This window comes from Hevea brasiliensis, chromosome 11, assembly GCF_030052815.1.
Source record: "Hevea brasiliensis isolate MT/VB/25A 57/8 chromosome 11, ASM3005281v1, whole genome shotgun sequence".
In the NCBI taxonomy this organism is placed as follows: Eukaryota; Viridiplantae; Streptophyta; class Magnoliopsida; order Malpighiales; family Euphorbiaceae; genus Hevea; species Hevea brasiliensis.
In genome coordinates this window covers 19,748,855-19,766,569 of record NC_079503.1, presented here as the reverse complement: position 1 = coordinate 19,766,569, position 17,715 = coordinate 19,748,855, and the positions used below count along the sequence as shown (strand labels likewise).

Sequence of the window (17,715 nt, the reverse complement as noted above, 5' to 3'; positions counted from 1 at the left end):
TTAGAGATTTCTTTGTGCCAATATTTGCAGTTGGATTTGTATTATCATAGGCAAATGGTCTCTTCGGGACTTTTTAACTATTTTCAAGTAGTCACTTAAAGCCTTTGAAAAATAAATTACAATTAATGTTTTTAATTAACTTTTAATTATAAATAAATAAAATATTAATTTTATATTTTAAATAATTAAAAACTTTTTTCAAAAATTAAAAAATAAAAAATTGATTATTTTTTTTTTAAATTATTTCTGCTGTATTTAAATCCCAAAAAAAAAAAATAAAAAAGTTCTTTTGCATGCATGGGTTGCACTGCATTTCCCTTTTCCAAATTTTCTTGCTTTTCATGATTTATTAACTAATATATCTAAGAAATGAGAGAATGCAATGGAAACTTGATTTACCGAGAAAAGAAACAAGCATTTTTGCGTGGAGAAAATAATAATAATAATAATTGATAAAAACAATCGGTGGGATTCTTTAATTTCACTGAATCCATGCAGAGTTGCTTACATGACTAATGAATGGAGAAGATGAGAGTGAGATATGAAATTAAGCAAAAGATTTTCATCCAATTGAGATGAATGTTAATTGATTCTAAAGGAAATGCATCAGATAATAAGAAAAATATAGCAGAAAATTAATGGTTCAAACAAACCGCAAGAAAGATGCTTAAGAATCGATCAGAGCCATCTCTGCCTTATTTATCTGATGCAAGCAGCATCTCTAAAACCCAACGCAAAATCTTTCTCTGAGAAAAGAACAAGACCCAATTGAATCTAAAAAGATTTGACAAAAAATTACATCAAATCAGAACTTCAAATGGTCTTCTGGCACAGAAATTTGTGTCATATGGCCAAAGAGTACAGGGACGAATAGTAACTAATCCAAGGGATGATCCAAGAAAAGAATGACTCTCCATCATCATCTCCGCCCAAAACCCATCAACGGCCGAGACTCATTCTTTGAATCTTTGATGCCAAAACAGCACAAAACACCAAGAAAACAGGCCAAACCTCAGTACACAAGCAAGCCGCATCTATGTCTGGTTTATCGTCGATCACTTCGCCTGATGGCTCAAACATTGCTGGTGGTGGCCGCGACAATACTTCTGGCTGTGAAGGTTTTGGTTTGGCGTCGCCATAAACAGAGTAGTCCATGAGCGTGGCCATTCCATGGACGGCGACAGTGCCAGTGATGAAAAGATCGGGATGAGAAAGAAGAGAGTCATCCAGTGTAAAGTTGGAACTGGAATTATTGGTGATGAGAATGTGCTTGGATGGGAGTAGCGTAGGAAGGCGAGAATAGAGCTTGAATTGCCGAAGGTCAGCGAAGGAGAGGCGTTGAGGTACAATGTGGTAAGAGAAGATGAAAGGGTCAATGGTCATGGTGGTGGAGATGGGAGATCGAGAATCATCAGCAGGGATGAAGAGGGTGGCGGAGAGAGGAAGAGTGATGGGGTCGGCCACCGAGAGGATGTTGGCCCATCCGTTGAAGTCTCCAGCACCGATTAGTGCATCGACTATGTTGTTGAGCTGTTGGCGGTGGAGTCGGCCTTCTCGTGGCGGCGTAGGTGCGGCGGCGGCGGTGCTGGTGTTGAGAGTTGAGACATAAGTAGGGGGCGCTGTGGTGGTGTTGGGAATTTGGATAGGAGAAGGGGCAGTGGTCGTCGTGTTGGTGGGACTTGGGATTTGAGTGGGAACAGGGGAGGGAGTGGGGTTGGTGGCGTTGAGAGTTGGCAAAGGAATAGCGGCGGTGGAAGGGGAAGGGGCGGGGGCGGGGGAAGGGCTGGGAATGAGGGCTGCGGATGTGAAAGCGAAAGCAGTGAGGAATCGGAGGAGGAAAGAGAGGCAATATGGAGCCATGAGAGGAAAATGAATGAGATCAAAATCTTGACTTCTTGAATTTGGATTGATTTCTTTTGGTTTTATTGATGTGCGCAAGAAGTAGAATAACTAACGCCTAACAAACTCTTCCCGCCAAAACAAGTGCTGAAGAAGGGGCTATTCATTGTAATATGGCAGAATATTATGGTATTTCGTCAATTATTAAAAGAAAACCCATTTTTAAGGTCATATATTTTTTTAGTTTTCTCTGAGTATAGTCGGTACACATATATTATCTCTTGTAATTATATGATATTTAATATTTATATTATAAGAAGGATTTATTTTTTTTGTAAGTAAGAGAGTAACATTATTTTTGTATATATGCAAAGTATTCTATAATCTTTCTTTATACGATTAACTCAGCTGTATAATTTTTTTTATAATATTTTAAAAAATTATTTATAACAAATTTTTATTTTTTAAAAGTATTTTTTAAGTTATTAATAGTTCTGTTATTAATTTGAGTGTGCATATATTTTATCTTTGATAAAATAAAATTCATATTGTCTATCGTGAACGGGCCAATTTGATTTCCCATAAAAAAAAGGAAATTGTCTAAATACCCTAAAAAATTCAATTATTTAATTTCTCTTGTTCATTGCGCCTTCTCTCTCCCCCTCTTCGTCTCACCCTCTCTTTCTCTGCTTATTTAGTCTAGCAGGCCAAAAATAAAAAATAAAAAATAAAAATTCAAGAGTTGTTAAAGTCGAATCGATCCAATTGATCAAACCGGATCTATAGCCAGTTCGACTAATGTCAAAATCCCTTATTAGAAGAGATTTGGAGTTTACTCGAACTGTTTGGATAACATAATTCGATCAACTTGGTTTGATTTAAAGGAAGTAAACCGGTTCATAAAATAAATAAAATAAGGCAACATAGGGAGGGAGGGTTGGGACCCCTCACCTAAGAGTTCCCGTATTCAGCGTATGATATATATACGTGGTAATTATATTATAAAATCTCTTTTAAAACTATCTTACACGAACTGAATTTTTTTTATTGTTTTTATTATGATAAAATTAATGGACTATTTTTTTTTCATTATAAAACATTAATAGTGTTAATTTTAATAAAATATTTGCATAATGTATGAAAATTAAATGTTATTTAATTTTTCTGATATTATTTAATAATTTACTAGTAAAATTTAATAAAATTAATAATTAATATTTAATACATTATTACTAATTCATGAAAAATTATTAATTATATTATATATATATATATATATATATATATATATATATATATATATATATTTAGTATTTAATTAATGGTATACCAGTTGAATTTTAATTCACCCACGATTGAACTTTAAAATCTTAGTTCTCTATTTTTGTCGGTTTAGAAATCATGATCAATGCGCAATTTTTTCATTAGTTTTTTTTTGCTCAAGACAAGGGATTTCATTATTGATATAAAAATACAGGGCCAAAGCCCAAATATATGGCCAGAAAACATGTGTCCACAGGCAAACAACAATTAAAGCCCAACCCACAAATTGATTCCCAACCCATGACAAAAGAGAAATCTAGTTCACTGGCCCAGCGAGAACACAGGAGGGAAGCAATTGCAAGACTCGCCGTCGTTGCCCCTGAGAGTAATCACCGGTTAATCTGAAGATTTCGAGAAAGGCAAAGGTCCTTGCGAGGAAAGCTCGTTCACATAAACCACAAAAACAATAATCACGATGACTAACGGTGAACCCAAGTCGTGGTCTATCACCTAGCAATGCAAGCCATGGAAGTACAAGGAAGGCAAAGCACTAATAACATTAATGAAAAATGGTTTTTTTTTTTTTTTTATCCCCTAACCCTAAGCACATTTTTTTTATTGTTGTTAATAAAAACTCAAATAAAAATGTTTGTGAAACAATACTAATTGCATACAATAAAATCATTTTGTGAAACATTACACCTCTTAGAGAACAAAAGGCAAGGAATAACACTGAATATCAAACCAAATGAAATTATAATATGCTTTACACGCACCAAAACCCCAATTATATAACTGTTACCAATCCTCTAGAGAATGAGAAAACTATGTGAGGTCATTCTCATCCAATGGCTCTTCTTCTTCAGCAGCATCAGTTTTAAATGCGCTAAGATCTCCAGTAGGAAGTTTTCTTGCAAGCCTAATAACCTGCATCCAAATTAGTTCAAATCAAACAAATGCAATTAAATCACTCCCAAGTAAATGTTTAACAGTGGTAATTTATCATCATCAGATGGCATCCTAATACCTATAAATGCTGTCTGATCTAGGGCAAGTCAGACACATCATAAGCAAGACACCAATGGTTACAAGTTAATAAGTTGTGAAGTCCATAACAGCATTAACTAAAAGGGAACTTTGAATTGTTTTGATTTCCCCTGCAAGAAACAAGTTATGAAGTGAAACAAATCATGAGGTATTAGGTAGCGTTTGAAGCTGCAAGTTTCCCCAATCATATCAAATACAGCCAAGGGAGTAAGGGCATTTTCTCATATTGTCCAGAGATTTTTTTCCAGGGATTGAAGTCGTCTGATCCCTGAAGGAAGTTTTCTCTATATGTAGTATGTATTATGGGACAAATGTAATGGCCCGGCCCACTAGTGATATTGTCCGCTCTAGGCCGAAGCCCTCACGGTTTTAAAACGCGTCAATAGGAGTTACGAACCATCAACTTATAAACTCAGCATCTCTCCCGTGTTTTGCCGATGTGGGATTTGCTTAGGGTGTTACGATCCACCCCCCTTATAGGACTCAGCGTCCTTCCTGAGGTTTGTCCCACCATCGTTCAAGGTTGCACGCGGAGCGGCTCTGGTACCGCAAATGTAATGGCCCGGCCCACTAGTGATATTGTCCGCTCTAGGCCGAAGCCCTCACGGTTTTAAAACGCGTAACTAGGGGTTACGAACCAACAACTTATAAACCCAGCATCTCTCTCGTGTTTTGTCGATGTGGGATTTGCCTAGGGTGTTACAACATTATATTATGAATTCTCAGATAAAGGACAAGAAAATAAGTCTTTGAATACTCCCAATGAAGAGAAACACCAGTTAGATTATATAAATGGTCAACTTCATGACCAACGTGGGTTCCAATGTCCAGCAGTCTGCTTTATTTGTGGATACATGGTCACGCACAAACATATGTATCAACACATATATGCATGCAATGATTGTAAGGTGGCAAAAAAAACGTGGCTTGCAGCATAGATTGCTATCAAAATTATACATAGAAGAAACATGAATATTGCTTGACTAGGAAGGAAGAATAAAATAAACTTGTACCATTGTGGTTCAGAAGCTATTGACCTAAAAATAGCTAGCTGGAGTTCACTTACTATAGAAGTATACCAGTTTTGATTTTAGCTTCTGTTGCACGAAATGATAGTCTATTTAATATATGTTTGTCTGGTTATAGTATCTATGGTTGACTGTGAGCAATAAAGGTGTGCACGGTTCATGGGGATCCCAAACCGAACTTATTTTACTGTTTTAGTCTAGCTCTGATTCTTTACTAAGCACTAATACCGAACCAAGAACCAATTTTTTACATATGTTTTTCTATGATCGTCTTAGATGGACATTTTCAATATAATTATGGACTATATACAACTTAATATTATTTTTCATTTCTCTATCTTTTCTTAATAATTTTAATTATAAATATATTAAATCACCTTATAGCTATTAATTATAAGTGTACTATATTATATAATATGCTTTTAGTTCAGTGATATTGGAGTCATTTTCAAGACTATAAAGTATTGAGTTTGAACCTCAATCAAGGCCAAATATACCTGAAAAAAAAAAAATCAATCCATCATATTTTAATTATAACCAATGAGCTTTAGCTCGGTGATGTAGAAGTTGTCTCCAGGACTCTGAGATTTCAAATTTGAGTTCCATTCAGAGTCAATTATAGCAAAAATATATATATAATTAAGAAATAACTGAAATGTATATTATATGATATATTATGTATTAGTAACCACCTTTAAAGTTTAAATGGTAATTCCGGTATGATTTTTCATAGAAATATTTGCACAAAATTGTTTTAAGAACTGAAACAATACTGAATTGGAACATCAATAACAAGCTGGCTTAACAACAGCGTTCTTAACAAGATACGAATTAGGAGTGGGAGATGGTAACTCAAAAAGCTAGGAGAAAAAAATTCCCAAGATTAGAATAGTCTTAGGCTCAACGGAAATATAAGCATTAATATTGGATACCAGATGATCAAGACTAACAAAATGTAAAACAAATAAATTATCATTGATGATGTGAAGGCTGATGCATTTTCAATAAATAGGGTAACAACAAATTAAAAGATTTACCACATGGTCAAGATTTGAAATAGTGCTAGACTGAGAAAGACGTTTAATCTCTTCAATATCACCTTCAGTATAAGCAGAAAGAAGTTTACTAGCACAGCGGTTCTGGTCACTTCTCAAGAAAGCATCAATCCTGTAAAGAGCCAAAAGCAGTATAACCAAACATTTTCTTACTAATGATTAGACAAAAAAAAAAAAAAAACAAAAAAAAAAGAGGTACTAATAACACTATATTAAGAGATCTCTATTGTAATCTTGGTAAAAAGAAGCGGCAAACAAGAGTCGATCATTTCACATAAGCATGATAAAAGAGAACCTCACACATCTTCAAATGATATGTAGAGTAGAGAGGGTCAATCTTGAAATTTTGGCACAAATTATAGCATCCTCAGCCATCAAATGGAAATTATACTTTAACCATCAAGAGAAAAGATAGCCCCTTCATTGTGGTTTAACTTTTGTAAAAATGGGATTTGGACCTTGGACACGTTTGCTGCAAAAACCAGTTATATAGGTCTAATAACAACATTATCTTAGGCATAGGATTTGCTGGTTCTAAGATTTTATGAGTTATCACAATTCTTGAACATTTTACTCTTCCACAAATAATATTATATATATATATATATATATATATATATATATATAATAGGCACTCACACACACATACACTGTATTTAAAAAACAAAAATTTTAAAAAAAGAAACAAAACCCACAAAAGAGGGAGCCACTCATGCAAAAGTACACACTTCAATATCTTCCCCAGAAAAATGCTTTCAACAAGATTTACTAAAGATTAATCACAAGAAAAACTGTGTCATCTAAAGATAAGAATCCATAATCAAATTTTTTTTGTGCTTTCCTATAAGTTTTTCCTCATTTTCATGAGCAGTTAAATTACAATATCTCCAAGTTCACCAGAAAATAGTGAAAGAAATTTCATACCACATTTCTACACATAAAAGTCTATAACAATAACCCCTCCAAGCATTAGGCACCATCCGTAAATTCTCCGCAAAGAACCCGATCATCTAAAGTATATCATATGCCAAACACCACATGTTCCTCACTCACTCACCAATTTGAGGCAAAAGATTCATCAATTCATAATGCTTCTTGCCAAGAAAACATCTATGAATTAAGCATTTCCAATAACAAGAAGAAACTAATTTGATTAAAGTAATTCAAGGTTACAACCCTCATATTGTATTGACAATAGTGTAAAGTTATCCATATTAAACTTTATTCAGGATAAACCACAGCATAAAATGCCAACTTTGTTTCCTAATTTACTATTGCACATGCACATTACATCAAACATATAGGAATATTAGATCAAATACTATTGTCCGGGTTCATTTTAATTATATCAAGTGGATGGATAATAAACAATAACTCATAATGGGCCTATAGCTATGCACATGTCAACATCAAAATTGGCTGCAGCAAATAGCTCACCCTTTTCCAAATTAACTTCCAAATATTACCTTGAAGAAAACTAGAATGCATTTTCAAACTACTGTACAGTCAAATCTCAACCTCAAAAAAAAAAACCTTCAAAAAGTAATACCAAATGTCCATCTTCATTAACAGAATCAACACAAAAGCTTGAGTTGATACTTTAACTTGATAACAAATCAGAATCAACTCAAAAAATAGCCTCCGCTTCCCTTCAGATTAAAAAACTCAAAGCTTCAATTAACTAAGAGGTTCAAGTAATAAAAAACTTGAGACAAAGAATAACACCAACAAAATTAACAGGTTACAAATCCCATGAACTAACTGTTCTCCCTTTCTAGGGACCAAGGCAATAGAGAAAACCAAAGTAATAGATCTAAACCCCTATGGTTACTATCCCACAATTTTAGGGGCCAAGTTCTTTAGAAATATTTGTAGAAATCAATTTCCACCCAGTACAAATGAGAGGGGCAATGGTGAAACATTTGCTATGGGTGCCTCATTGCCATTTGTTGAGTCACACCCCAAATTTGTTATCACAAATATCTGTAGAAAACTATGTAATGTAGTGGTTTCTACAGCTGCAATCTCATTCTCACCATAACATTTGCTGTGAGTAGAGTTGTTCTATCGCACTTTAAATTGTGAAAAAAATAAAAGAAGCATGTCGTGTAAAAATTTTAGCATTACTATTTCCTAAGGGAATCCATGGGCAAAAAAAAAGTTTACTTACTGTGAACAATCATTGTAGCACTTCTCTGCTTGCTTGAAATCATGAGCATAAAGATACACAATAATTGCCCCAAGATACGCCTGAAATCAACAGAGAAATGAAAGAGATAAAGTATGATGGACAAAATTGATGAATAAGTAAATAATGCATACAGGTTAGAGTGTAAAATAAGTATCATAGTTGAAGCAACTAAGGTGTTTGAAAATAAAAATTGAAACTGGAAAAAGTAATATAACAGAAAAATTAGGAGGATTATAGGAGACAAAAAGACTACAAATTAAGATAGGCTAAAAGAAATAGAAAACTAAAGATAGAATTCACACTTTGCACTGGCTATTGGTGGCATTGCATTTATCAGCCGCTAGACCCAATCTCAACAAGACAGCCGCAGCATCTGTATACCTGTTGGCATTGACACCATAATTAACACTCAAAACTTTTAAGTTCCATTACAAAAATGTAAGTGCTGACCCTCACGAAAGCATAACAGTGCCCACTCAATGCCCATTCTTTAGATAATGTTGGCCCCGCATATTGATCATAAAAATATTACAGGGTGTGAAGCAATTCAGCGCATACACCCCACCAAAAAAAAAAAAAAAAAAGGGGAAGAAGAAGAAGAAGACAGAGAGAGAATACTGAACAGCTACACATCATTTGAAGCATCTATGTTATTAACAGGCTTTCACAGTGTAAAATAAGCAATATAGAGGTATTTCAATCATATATATACCAAGAAAACACTTCAAGTAACCACAAAGCATTTATGTAATAGTCATTTTTTTTTTTTTAATATAGGAACATATTAAATGAAAAACTATCAGTTTCAGCATCTTAATCAGATGAATGCAAACTTAATGTGGCAACGGGAAATTTAATCCTTACTTCTCAAGCTTTATATAAACACCAGCAGCAGCACGATATAGATCAAAGGTCATTTGCTCCTTGCCATCCTCTTCAAGAATATCAGAAGCATCAATATAAAGTTGAACAGCAACATCAGGAACAGCATCTTCCAAGGCACTGTGAAAGAAAAAAAAATATATACATACATATATTTCAATTAAGTTTTAAAGAAAATTTGAATTACCAGGTAAGTTAACACTAAGCTTTCTAAAACTGCATTCCCACTGCCCATATTTTTTGCATCACAAGACAAAAGCAGAAGGAAAAATTTGAGCACAATACAAAGTTTTCACAAAACTTAGAACATATACAAATTAAAACTGCAAATGAATCCAATGGAGTATACATTGGTAAAACAAGCCCCTATATAAAAAATTCAAGTAAGTAATTAATAACTATTAATAATCTTCATCATGCTATATTGATGTTTAGAGTTATTAAGTGTAATTGCAAATTGGAAGATAGGATGAAAAAAAAAAAAAACAGCATAAAGAAGTGAATACTATTTCATCAAATACGTCCATGAACAGATGTGCATACATGCAGGGGGAAGGGGATGAGGGACAGAAAAGTCCTTATAAAATTGTGAGCAATCCCACTATTTGCAGATGACACTATAAATACAACCCTTAGCAAGTTAATAAAGAATGTGACCGGACATCCCTTAAATGTTATAGGTCCAATCATATATTTAAGGAGCATTTTCCATGCTGATATGCAAATTAAGGCACAAAAAAAATGCAACTCTGCAAAAATCAGGTAAAAATAGATTTCCCTTATTAAGCCCATAAAGCCATTAGTTTGAACTAAACCATAAGTAATCATATTATCTGCAGATAACACGAGAAAACCACTACCATGTTAATAAAATATATGACTGAACATCCCCTAAATTTTATTGGTCAAGGAAACAAAAAACAATTGAATAGATCTCCCTTTTTAGTTTTCACCACAAACAATTTGCAAGCTCCCAAGTACAAAATAGTAATGGATTATGCCCAAACTCAAATATGTAAGCAGAAAGTAAGAACTGCAACTTTCAGTGACGAGCATAAACTATTTGTTTACCGAGCACCCTTCGCTAGAGCATCCGATGCAGGTTGTGATCTCCCACACTCAATATACAGCTCAGATGCCCTTCTATAAAGATCAGCAACTTCATTCCACTTGCCTAGTTCCTTTGCTAGAGCAGCAGCTGACTCCATATGCTTAGCAGCATCCCAGGGGCTATTGTGTCATAAAGGATATAACAACGTACAAATTTATGTTCACACAAATCAGGAAATAAAGAAGTAACTAATATATTGGTTACAAGGATAAAATTGTATAAAAAAAAAAAGTTGAGGATACGAAGAGAGTATCTCTTGTCCTTTGGAAGCCATTTCAAATGCTGCTTTTGCTTTCTCATATTTCTTGGCAACCCTAAAACCATTAGCTATAGAAAAACCACCATTAATGAAGAATTTTGTTACATATCGTAGAAGAAAGAAGAGAAATAATGATAAACAAGTAGGGGGCTCGGGTAGTTAGTAATTGGAGGGAAATGTTGTTAGCTTGGAAGGAAAGATTAGTTTTGGATAACTGAATTAGTAATTGGAGGGAAATGTTGTTAGCATGGAGGGAAAGATTAGTTTTGGATAACTGAATGGGTTAGCTAGCTAGAGGCAGTTATGCCAGCTCTGTATAAAAGGGAGAATCCCTTCTGTATTCTGATATCCAGTAGTTGAATCAATAACAGAATACTTCTCATCTTCAATCTCTACTCTCTTCTCATCTTTAATCTCTATTTTCTTTTCTCATCTAGTCTAATTCTTCTATTACTCATCTCATTTCTAAGTTTGCAAGAATAATCTCTCCAGGCTGTTACCTAACAATTTGGTATCAGAGCCTTGTTTCGAAGGGGATTAGCTCAAATCTGTGGGTATTGAGGTTGCAACAATGACCAGATCTGGAGCAGTTATTCAAGATGCAGCTGGGATGGCAGAGATGGAAGAGCAATTTAGGGTTTTGCAAGCAACTGTGAAGAAGGATAAAGAGGAATTAAGGGAGGAGATTAAGCAATCTGCAATTGAGAACAGAAACATTATTTTGGAAGAATTCCGATCCCTATTTGGTGTTGTTATGGTGGATAAGGGCAAAGGTGCCAGCTCAGGAGATAATGATGAGGCTGGAAACTCAGTTGCCTCTCTCAGAGGAAAGGGGATTCTGCCCAAACCTAAAGAGAATGGGAATCGGCCAAACAGAGATCTTAATGGCACTGGATCTACAGCTGAAACTGAAGCTATGTCCAAGATTTTACCTAAAGTTAAGCTAGTCACTTGTGATGGTAAAGAACCTAGGGCTTGGCTTAGGAAGTGTATTAAGTATTTTGAGGTGTATGGGGTTCCAAAAGATCAGATGGTGGGAATAGCCAGCTTGTTTTTAGTTGACAGGGCAGATGCTTGGTATCATAATTGGGTGAAAGGGGAAGGATCTCAGTCTTGGACTGATTTTGAGAGGGATCTTTGTGTAAGATTTGGGGAGGAACGTTTACAAGATATAATTGAGGAGTTTATGAAAATGAGGCAGAAGGGTCACTTGAGGAGTATCAAGATAAGTTTGAAGACATAAGAGTTAGATTGGAGAGGGTTAAGGGAAGCGTATTTTTTGTCTGGTTTTATTGGAGGGTTGAGAGATGATATTAGGCCTATGGTGAGGATGATAAGACCCACTACTCTATCCCATGCCATTGAGACTGCCAAATTTCAAGAACAACTCTTAAATTGCAATAAAAAAACCTAATTTCTACTATAGACCTTATCAAGGAAATTTCAAAACCAATTCTTTCACTTCACCAGCATCTTTTTCTCTAAACCTAACCCAAGCAACCAAAATTTTTCATATATACCTAGACCACCTAATTCAGAGAACATTAATACCCTAAAACAGCCTTTCACCACTCAGAAAAACCTTCCCACTGCTAGCCAATCTTCTGTTAACCAACCTGCAATTAAAACCAATACTAATATCGCTACAAATTCCAATACCATCAGGCAACCAAGGCCTTGTTTTAAGTGTGGAGATAAATACTTCCCTGGGCATCAATGCAAGCAACAGAAATCATTAATGGCAATACAAGGTTGTAAGAGTGATGGAACAGCTTTTCAAGTGCAAGGGCAGGACACGGAAGATGGTGATGAAGCATGGCATGATGTTGGAGAAGGAGAGGGAATAGGTTCTGCAGAGGAAATGACATTATCTGTGCATGCAATTGAGGCCAGACAGAGGACTGAAACAATAAGAGTTCTGGGCAAGCATAAGAGCAGAGAATTATTGATTTTAATTGACAGTGGTAGCACCCACAGTTTTCTAGATGTTAGGGTAGCAAGAAAATTGAAGGTGCCTTTGGTGGATGTCGATGTTTTTGCTGTAACAGTGGCTGATGGAATGAAAATTTTAAGTACCACCATGTGCCCTGCATTTAACTGGAAGATTCATAAACATCCTTTCAGGTTTGATTTTATGCTGTTGGAAATGGGGAGTTTTGATATGATATTGGGTGTGGATTGGATGAGGACTTTTAATCCCATATTATTTCATTTTCAAAATTCTTCAGTTAGTTTTCACAAGGCAAGAGTGAGGATAGTGTTGCAGGGCATTACTGATTCAATTTCTCAGTGTCAGCAATTGAATTGTGTGAATGGTGATCAATTGGGACATAAAGATGGAGGGTATTTCCAAACTCCATTATTTTCTATTCAATTTTCTCAGCTGCCATCTTCTGTTACTCAGTGTGCTGCTCTGGCAAGGTCTCCTACAGTTGTCAATTATCCGCCTGAATTGCAGCTGTTACTGGATAGATATCATGGTATTTTTCAGGACTCTAAGGTCTTGCCACCCTTCAGAAGTCATAATCACTGTATTCCCCTGGTACCTTCTGCCCAACCTGTTAATATTAGGCCATATAGGTATCCTCATTTCCAAAAAGATGAAATTGAAAAGTTGGTGAAAGAGATGTTGGATAATGGGGTTATACAGCCCGGTACTAGTCCTTATGCATCTCCAGTCCTTGTTAAAAAAAAAAAAAGATGGTGCTTGGAGATTTTGCATTGATTATAGAAGGCTTAATGACCTTACTATTAAGGACAAATTCCCAATTCCCATAATAGATGATCATTTGGATGAACTTCATGGTGCTACAATCTTTTCTAAGATTGATTTAAAAGCTAGGTACCATCAGATAAGGATGAATCCTCCAGACGTTCACAAAACAGCTTTTAAAACACATCATCGGCATTATGAATTTACTGTCATGCCTTTTGGCTTCACCAATGCCCCTGCCACATTCCAAGCACATATGAATCATATATTTCAGCCCTTCCTCAGAAAGTTTGTTTTAGTTTTCTTTGATGACATCCTCGTGTACAGTTCTTGTTGGGAAGATCCCTTGAAACATTTAGAAGCAGTTTTTAAGGTGTTCCAGCAGCAAAAGTTATATGCCAAGCTTAGTAAGTATTCTTGTGGGAAGATGGAAATTGATTATTTGGGGCATATTATTTATGGAAATGGAGTGTCTACAGTTCCAGCAAAGATACAAGCTATGGTATCTTGGCCAGTTCCAAAATCTGTGAAGGATTTGAGAAGTTTTTTGGGGTTGACTAGGTACTATAGAAAATTTGTGCATCATTATGGATTAATTAGCAAATAACTTACTGACATGCTCAAGAGGGATGCTTTTCATTCGGATGATAGGGCACAACAGGCCTTTGACACCTTAGAGCTGCTATGTCACAAGCTCCAGTATTGGCTTTGCCTAATTTCTCTAAACCATTCATAATAGAAACTGATGCAAGTGGGACTGGTATGGGGGCTGTCCTACAACAGGAGGGGCATCCCATTGCCTTTATTTCTAAGGCATTTGGTCCAAAAACAAGGTCATTGTCAGTATATGAAAGGGAGCTACTGGCCATCGCTTGTGCTGTTACAAAGTGGAGGCATTATTTGAAGCAGGGTCTTTTTTTCATTAAAACTGACCACGAAAGTATTAAACACTTACTTGAGCAGACGTTTCATACAAATTTACAACTTAGAGAGGTTTCTAAATTAGTGGGGTTGCAATACAGAATTTTATATAGAAGAGGAGCTGAAAATAAAGCAGCTGATGTCTTATCTAGAAGGCCTGCAGATCTGGACAGCACTCTATTGGCCATTCATCACTCCTCTCTACAGCCCACTTGGATGTCACTGCTGCTGCATAGTTATACTGATGATACTACAGCTACTGAATTGATTTCCCATCTTTCCATTGATGACAAAGCCCATCCTGGTTATTCATTCAAAAATGGGTTGCTATTCTATAAAAATAGGCTGTATGTATGTAGTACAGGCCATTTAAAGGAGCATCTGTTAGCTCTTTATCACAATTTCCACTTGGGAGGCCACTCTGGTGTCAATGCCACGTATGTCAGGCTTAGTAGACATTTTTCCTGGCCTGCTATGTTAAAACCAGTAATAGAATGGGTGAGAAGCTGTGACACTTGTGCAAGACGTAAGGCTGAAACCTGTGCTACACCAGGATTATTGCAGCCTTTGGATGTCCCAACTCAAGCTTGGCAGCATGTCACTATGGACTTTGTGAAGCAGTTGCCTAAGTCCAAGGGCAAAGACACCATCCTAGTAGTAATCTGCAAGTTCACTAAGTATGCTCATTTCTTAGCACTCCAGCACCCTTTTTCAGCTCCAGATGTTGCTAAATTTTTTCTGGAATCAGTCTTCAAATTGCATGGTTGTCCTGTGACCATCATTTCTGACAGAGATAAGATCTTCAATAGCCTTTTTTGGAAAGAATTTTTAAGATGTTGGGAATTAAGCTAACCTATAGCACAGCATACCATCCCCAGACAGATGGGCAATCTGAGAGGTTGAATCAGATCTTGGAAGGGTATTTCAGGTGTCTTTGTTATCAACAACCCCATTCTTGGTTCAAATGGTTATCCTTAGCTGAATGGTGGTACAATACAAGCCATCATTCTGCTTTGAAAATGTCTCCTTTTGAAGCTTTGTATGGCTATAAGCCAGCTCCATCGACATTTCTACCTTTGGGAACTACTTCAATAGGTGCTGTGTCCGATTTTGTTCAGGAGAGGCAGTGTATGTCTCAAATTATTAGGGACAATTTACTGATGGCCCAAAATAGAATGAAACAGTATGCTGACAAGAAAATATCAAAAAGAAGTTTTGAAGTTGGGGACTGGGTCTATCTCATATTACAGCAATATAAGCAGACCTCTTTGGCTATGCGGAAAAATTTTAAGTTGGCTGCTAGGTTTTATGGTCCATTTCACGTAATAACCAAGGTGGGATTTGTAGCCTATAGACTTCAGTTGCCTAATACGGCCACTATCCACTCCGTCTTTCATGTCTCACTTTTGAAAAAGAAGGTTGGGGAAGGAACTGTTATTGTCCAATATTTGCCCTCTTTTCAAGATGACATGGTAGTGGTAGCCCCTGAGCAAGTCATGCAAGTCAGAACTATAACCAGGCAGAACCAGCAAGTGCTGCAAGGGTTAATTAAATGGCTTCACTTGCCTGCAAAAGAAGCTACTTGAGAGGACAAGTCTTTTATTCAGACTCAATTTCCTGAATTTCAATCTTCTTGGGGACAAGAAGATTCTAGGAGGGCAGGTATTGCTACATATTGTAGGAGAAAGAAGAGAAATAATGATAAACAAGTAGGGGGCTTGGGTAGTTAGTAATTGGAGGGAAATGTTGTTAGCTTGGAGGGGAAGATTAGTTTTGGACAACTGAATGGGTTAGCTGGCTAGAGGCAGTTATGCCAGATCTGTATAAAAGGGAGAATCCCTTCTGTATTCTGATATCCAGTAGTTGAATCAATAACAGAATACTTCTCATCATCAATCTCTACACTCTTCTCATCTTCAATCTCTACTCTCTTCTCATCTTTAATCTCTATTTTCTTTTCTCATCTCATTTCTAAGTTCCCAGGAATAATCTCTCTAGGCTGTTACCATACAAATTCCTCCAAAAGCATGTACATTTTTTGTACTGAATTTTATGTTTGGTCATTATATGAATGCCTTCTACTCAATTAATCATATTACACATAATCTCAATGTTCAGAAATGCAAAAGAAATTGCTTACCAGCTTGCTCGTACAAAAGAGTGGCACTTTTCCAATCAGCACTCCACCTTGTGAGACTCAGTTTTGTTCTAAGAAAAAGACAAGTAAAACAACTAATATTTCAACAAAACATAAAAGTATTTACAGCAATAATATAAAAGTTCCTATTTCTAAATTAAAAAGAAAAACATTTTGTTGCTGTTCTTCTGATTTGAAACAAGCAAGACTTGTCGATCCCATGTTGAATCGCAAGCAACAAAAAAGTAAAAATTTCTATATATATATATATATATATATATATATATATATATATATATGTATGTTAAACCATATGGTATGCAGATGGAAAACTAAACGACCAAAAGGATTAAGTTTAGTGAGTATAGCACCTATTCTTCCATCAACATTCACTATCACTACTAGTAACAAACAATTAATCAAGCAGTTTGATCTTTCTTCTTTATCCAATTTGCTTTTACAGTTCCAAATTCCTATGGCATCCATGATCAAAACATTTCAAGCTAATGAATTCCAAATCAAATATCTTCAAGCAATGAACATTCGCTTTTTCTTGGTAGAAATCAGAAAAAAAAAATCACCAATTCGGAAATAAATAAATAAATCTTAGGCAAAGCACAACTTAATAGATAATCCACTAAGACTAGACTGCATAAATTTTAAAAAAAAAATGGGAAGAAAGCCGTTCTTCAATGCGTAAATTAACTAATAATTAAAAACAAAAATCAAGAAACATAATCATGTATGGTCATAAAACAGATTGGACCCTGCATTTACAGAGAGGAGCTCACAGCTTATCGGCCTTGACGATCAACTTATCGGGATCGGAGGAGGACATGGCGGTTCAGTTGCTGAAGCAGAAGCTTCTTCCCCACAAATAATTTTTATCTATAGTACGGGAAAGGTAGTTTGGTGAAGCCGTGAGCGAACGAAGTGCTGTTACTGCTGGATTCGGGCTGTGATAGATGGTTCCGTTGATCGCAGTTGTACGACGATCAATTCGATCCGACGATCGATGTGCTTTGGCACGTTCTTAAGGATGATGTCAAGAGTGATGGTTCTCTTTGCACGTGTTAACCCCTATTTGGATGATGTCCGCCGTGGTTTCTTAAAAAAGGGTAGTATCTTGTTGATAGTTTCTTTTAAATTCGAAGTTTTGTATTTCCATTTTATTTTGCACAATTTACAAATTTTAATTACATTTTATTATTTTATTTTCAGAAAACCTTTCTTATCCCCTCATTTACAGCGAAGGATATTTAAGTAATC

General features: G+C 35.7%; 2 protein-coding genes across 3 annotated transcripts; both read right to left on the bottom strand.

Annotated features, from left to right (window-relative positions):
• Nucleotides 1-481: 481 nt before the first annotated feature.
• LOC110660292 (FAS1 domain-containing protein SELMODRAFT_448915) lies at nucleotides 482-2,090 on the bottom strand. The gene has a single exon (XM_021818543.2). It carries the CDS (start codon nucleotides 1,858-1,860, stop codon nucleotides 940-942), a length of 921 nt encoding a protein of 306 aa, XP_021674235.2. The 5' UTR covers nucleotides 1,861-2,090; the 3' UTR covers nucleotides 482-939.
• Nucleotides 2,091-3,750: 1,660 nt separating this feature from the next.
• LOC110660287 (gamma-soluble NSF attachment protein) lies at nucleotides 3,751-17,557 on the bottom strand. 2 transcript variants are annotated; one of them, XR_009141389.1, is made up of 10 exons: nucleotides 17,238-17,557; nucleotides 16,450-16,517; nucleotides 10,659-10,743; nucleotides 10,377-10,535; nucleotides 9,288-9,425; nucleotides 8,726-8,804; nucleotides 8,403-8,482; nucleotides 6,215-6,344; nucleotides 4,130-4,259; nucleotides 3,751-4,029 (listed from the first exon to the last, which is right to left on the bottom strand). XR_009141389.1 is itself a non-coding variant. In XM_021818538.2 (9 exons), the coding sequence occupies exons 1-9, from the start codon at nucleotides 17,282-17,284 to the stop codon at nucleotides 3,928-3,930; spliced, it is 888 nt and encodes a 295-aa protein (XP_021674230.1). In that variant the 5' UTR covers nucleotides 17,285-17,555; the 3' UTR covers nucleotides 3,751-3,927. The 2 variants fall into 2 exon arrangements, 1 of the variants encoding a protein (XP_021674230.1); XM_021818538.2 differs by lacking the exon at nucleotides 4,130-4,259 and having other exon boundaries at nucleotides 17,238-17,555.
• Nucleotides 17,558-17,715: the final 158 nt, after the last annotated feature.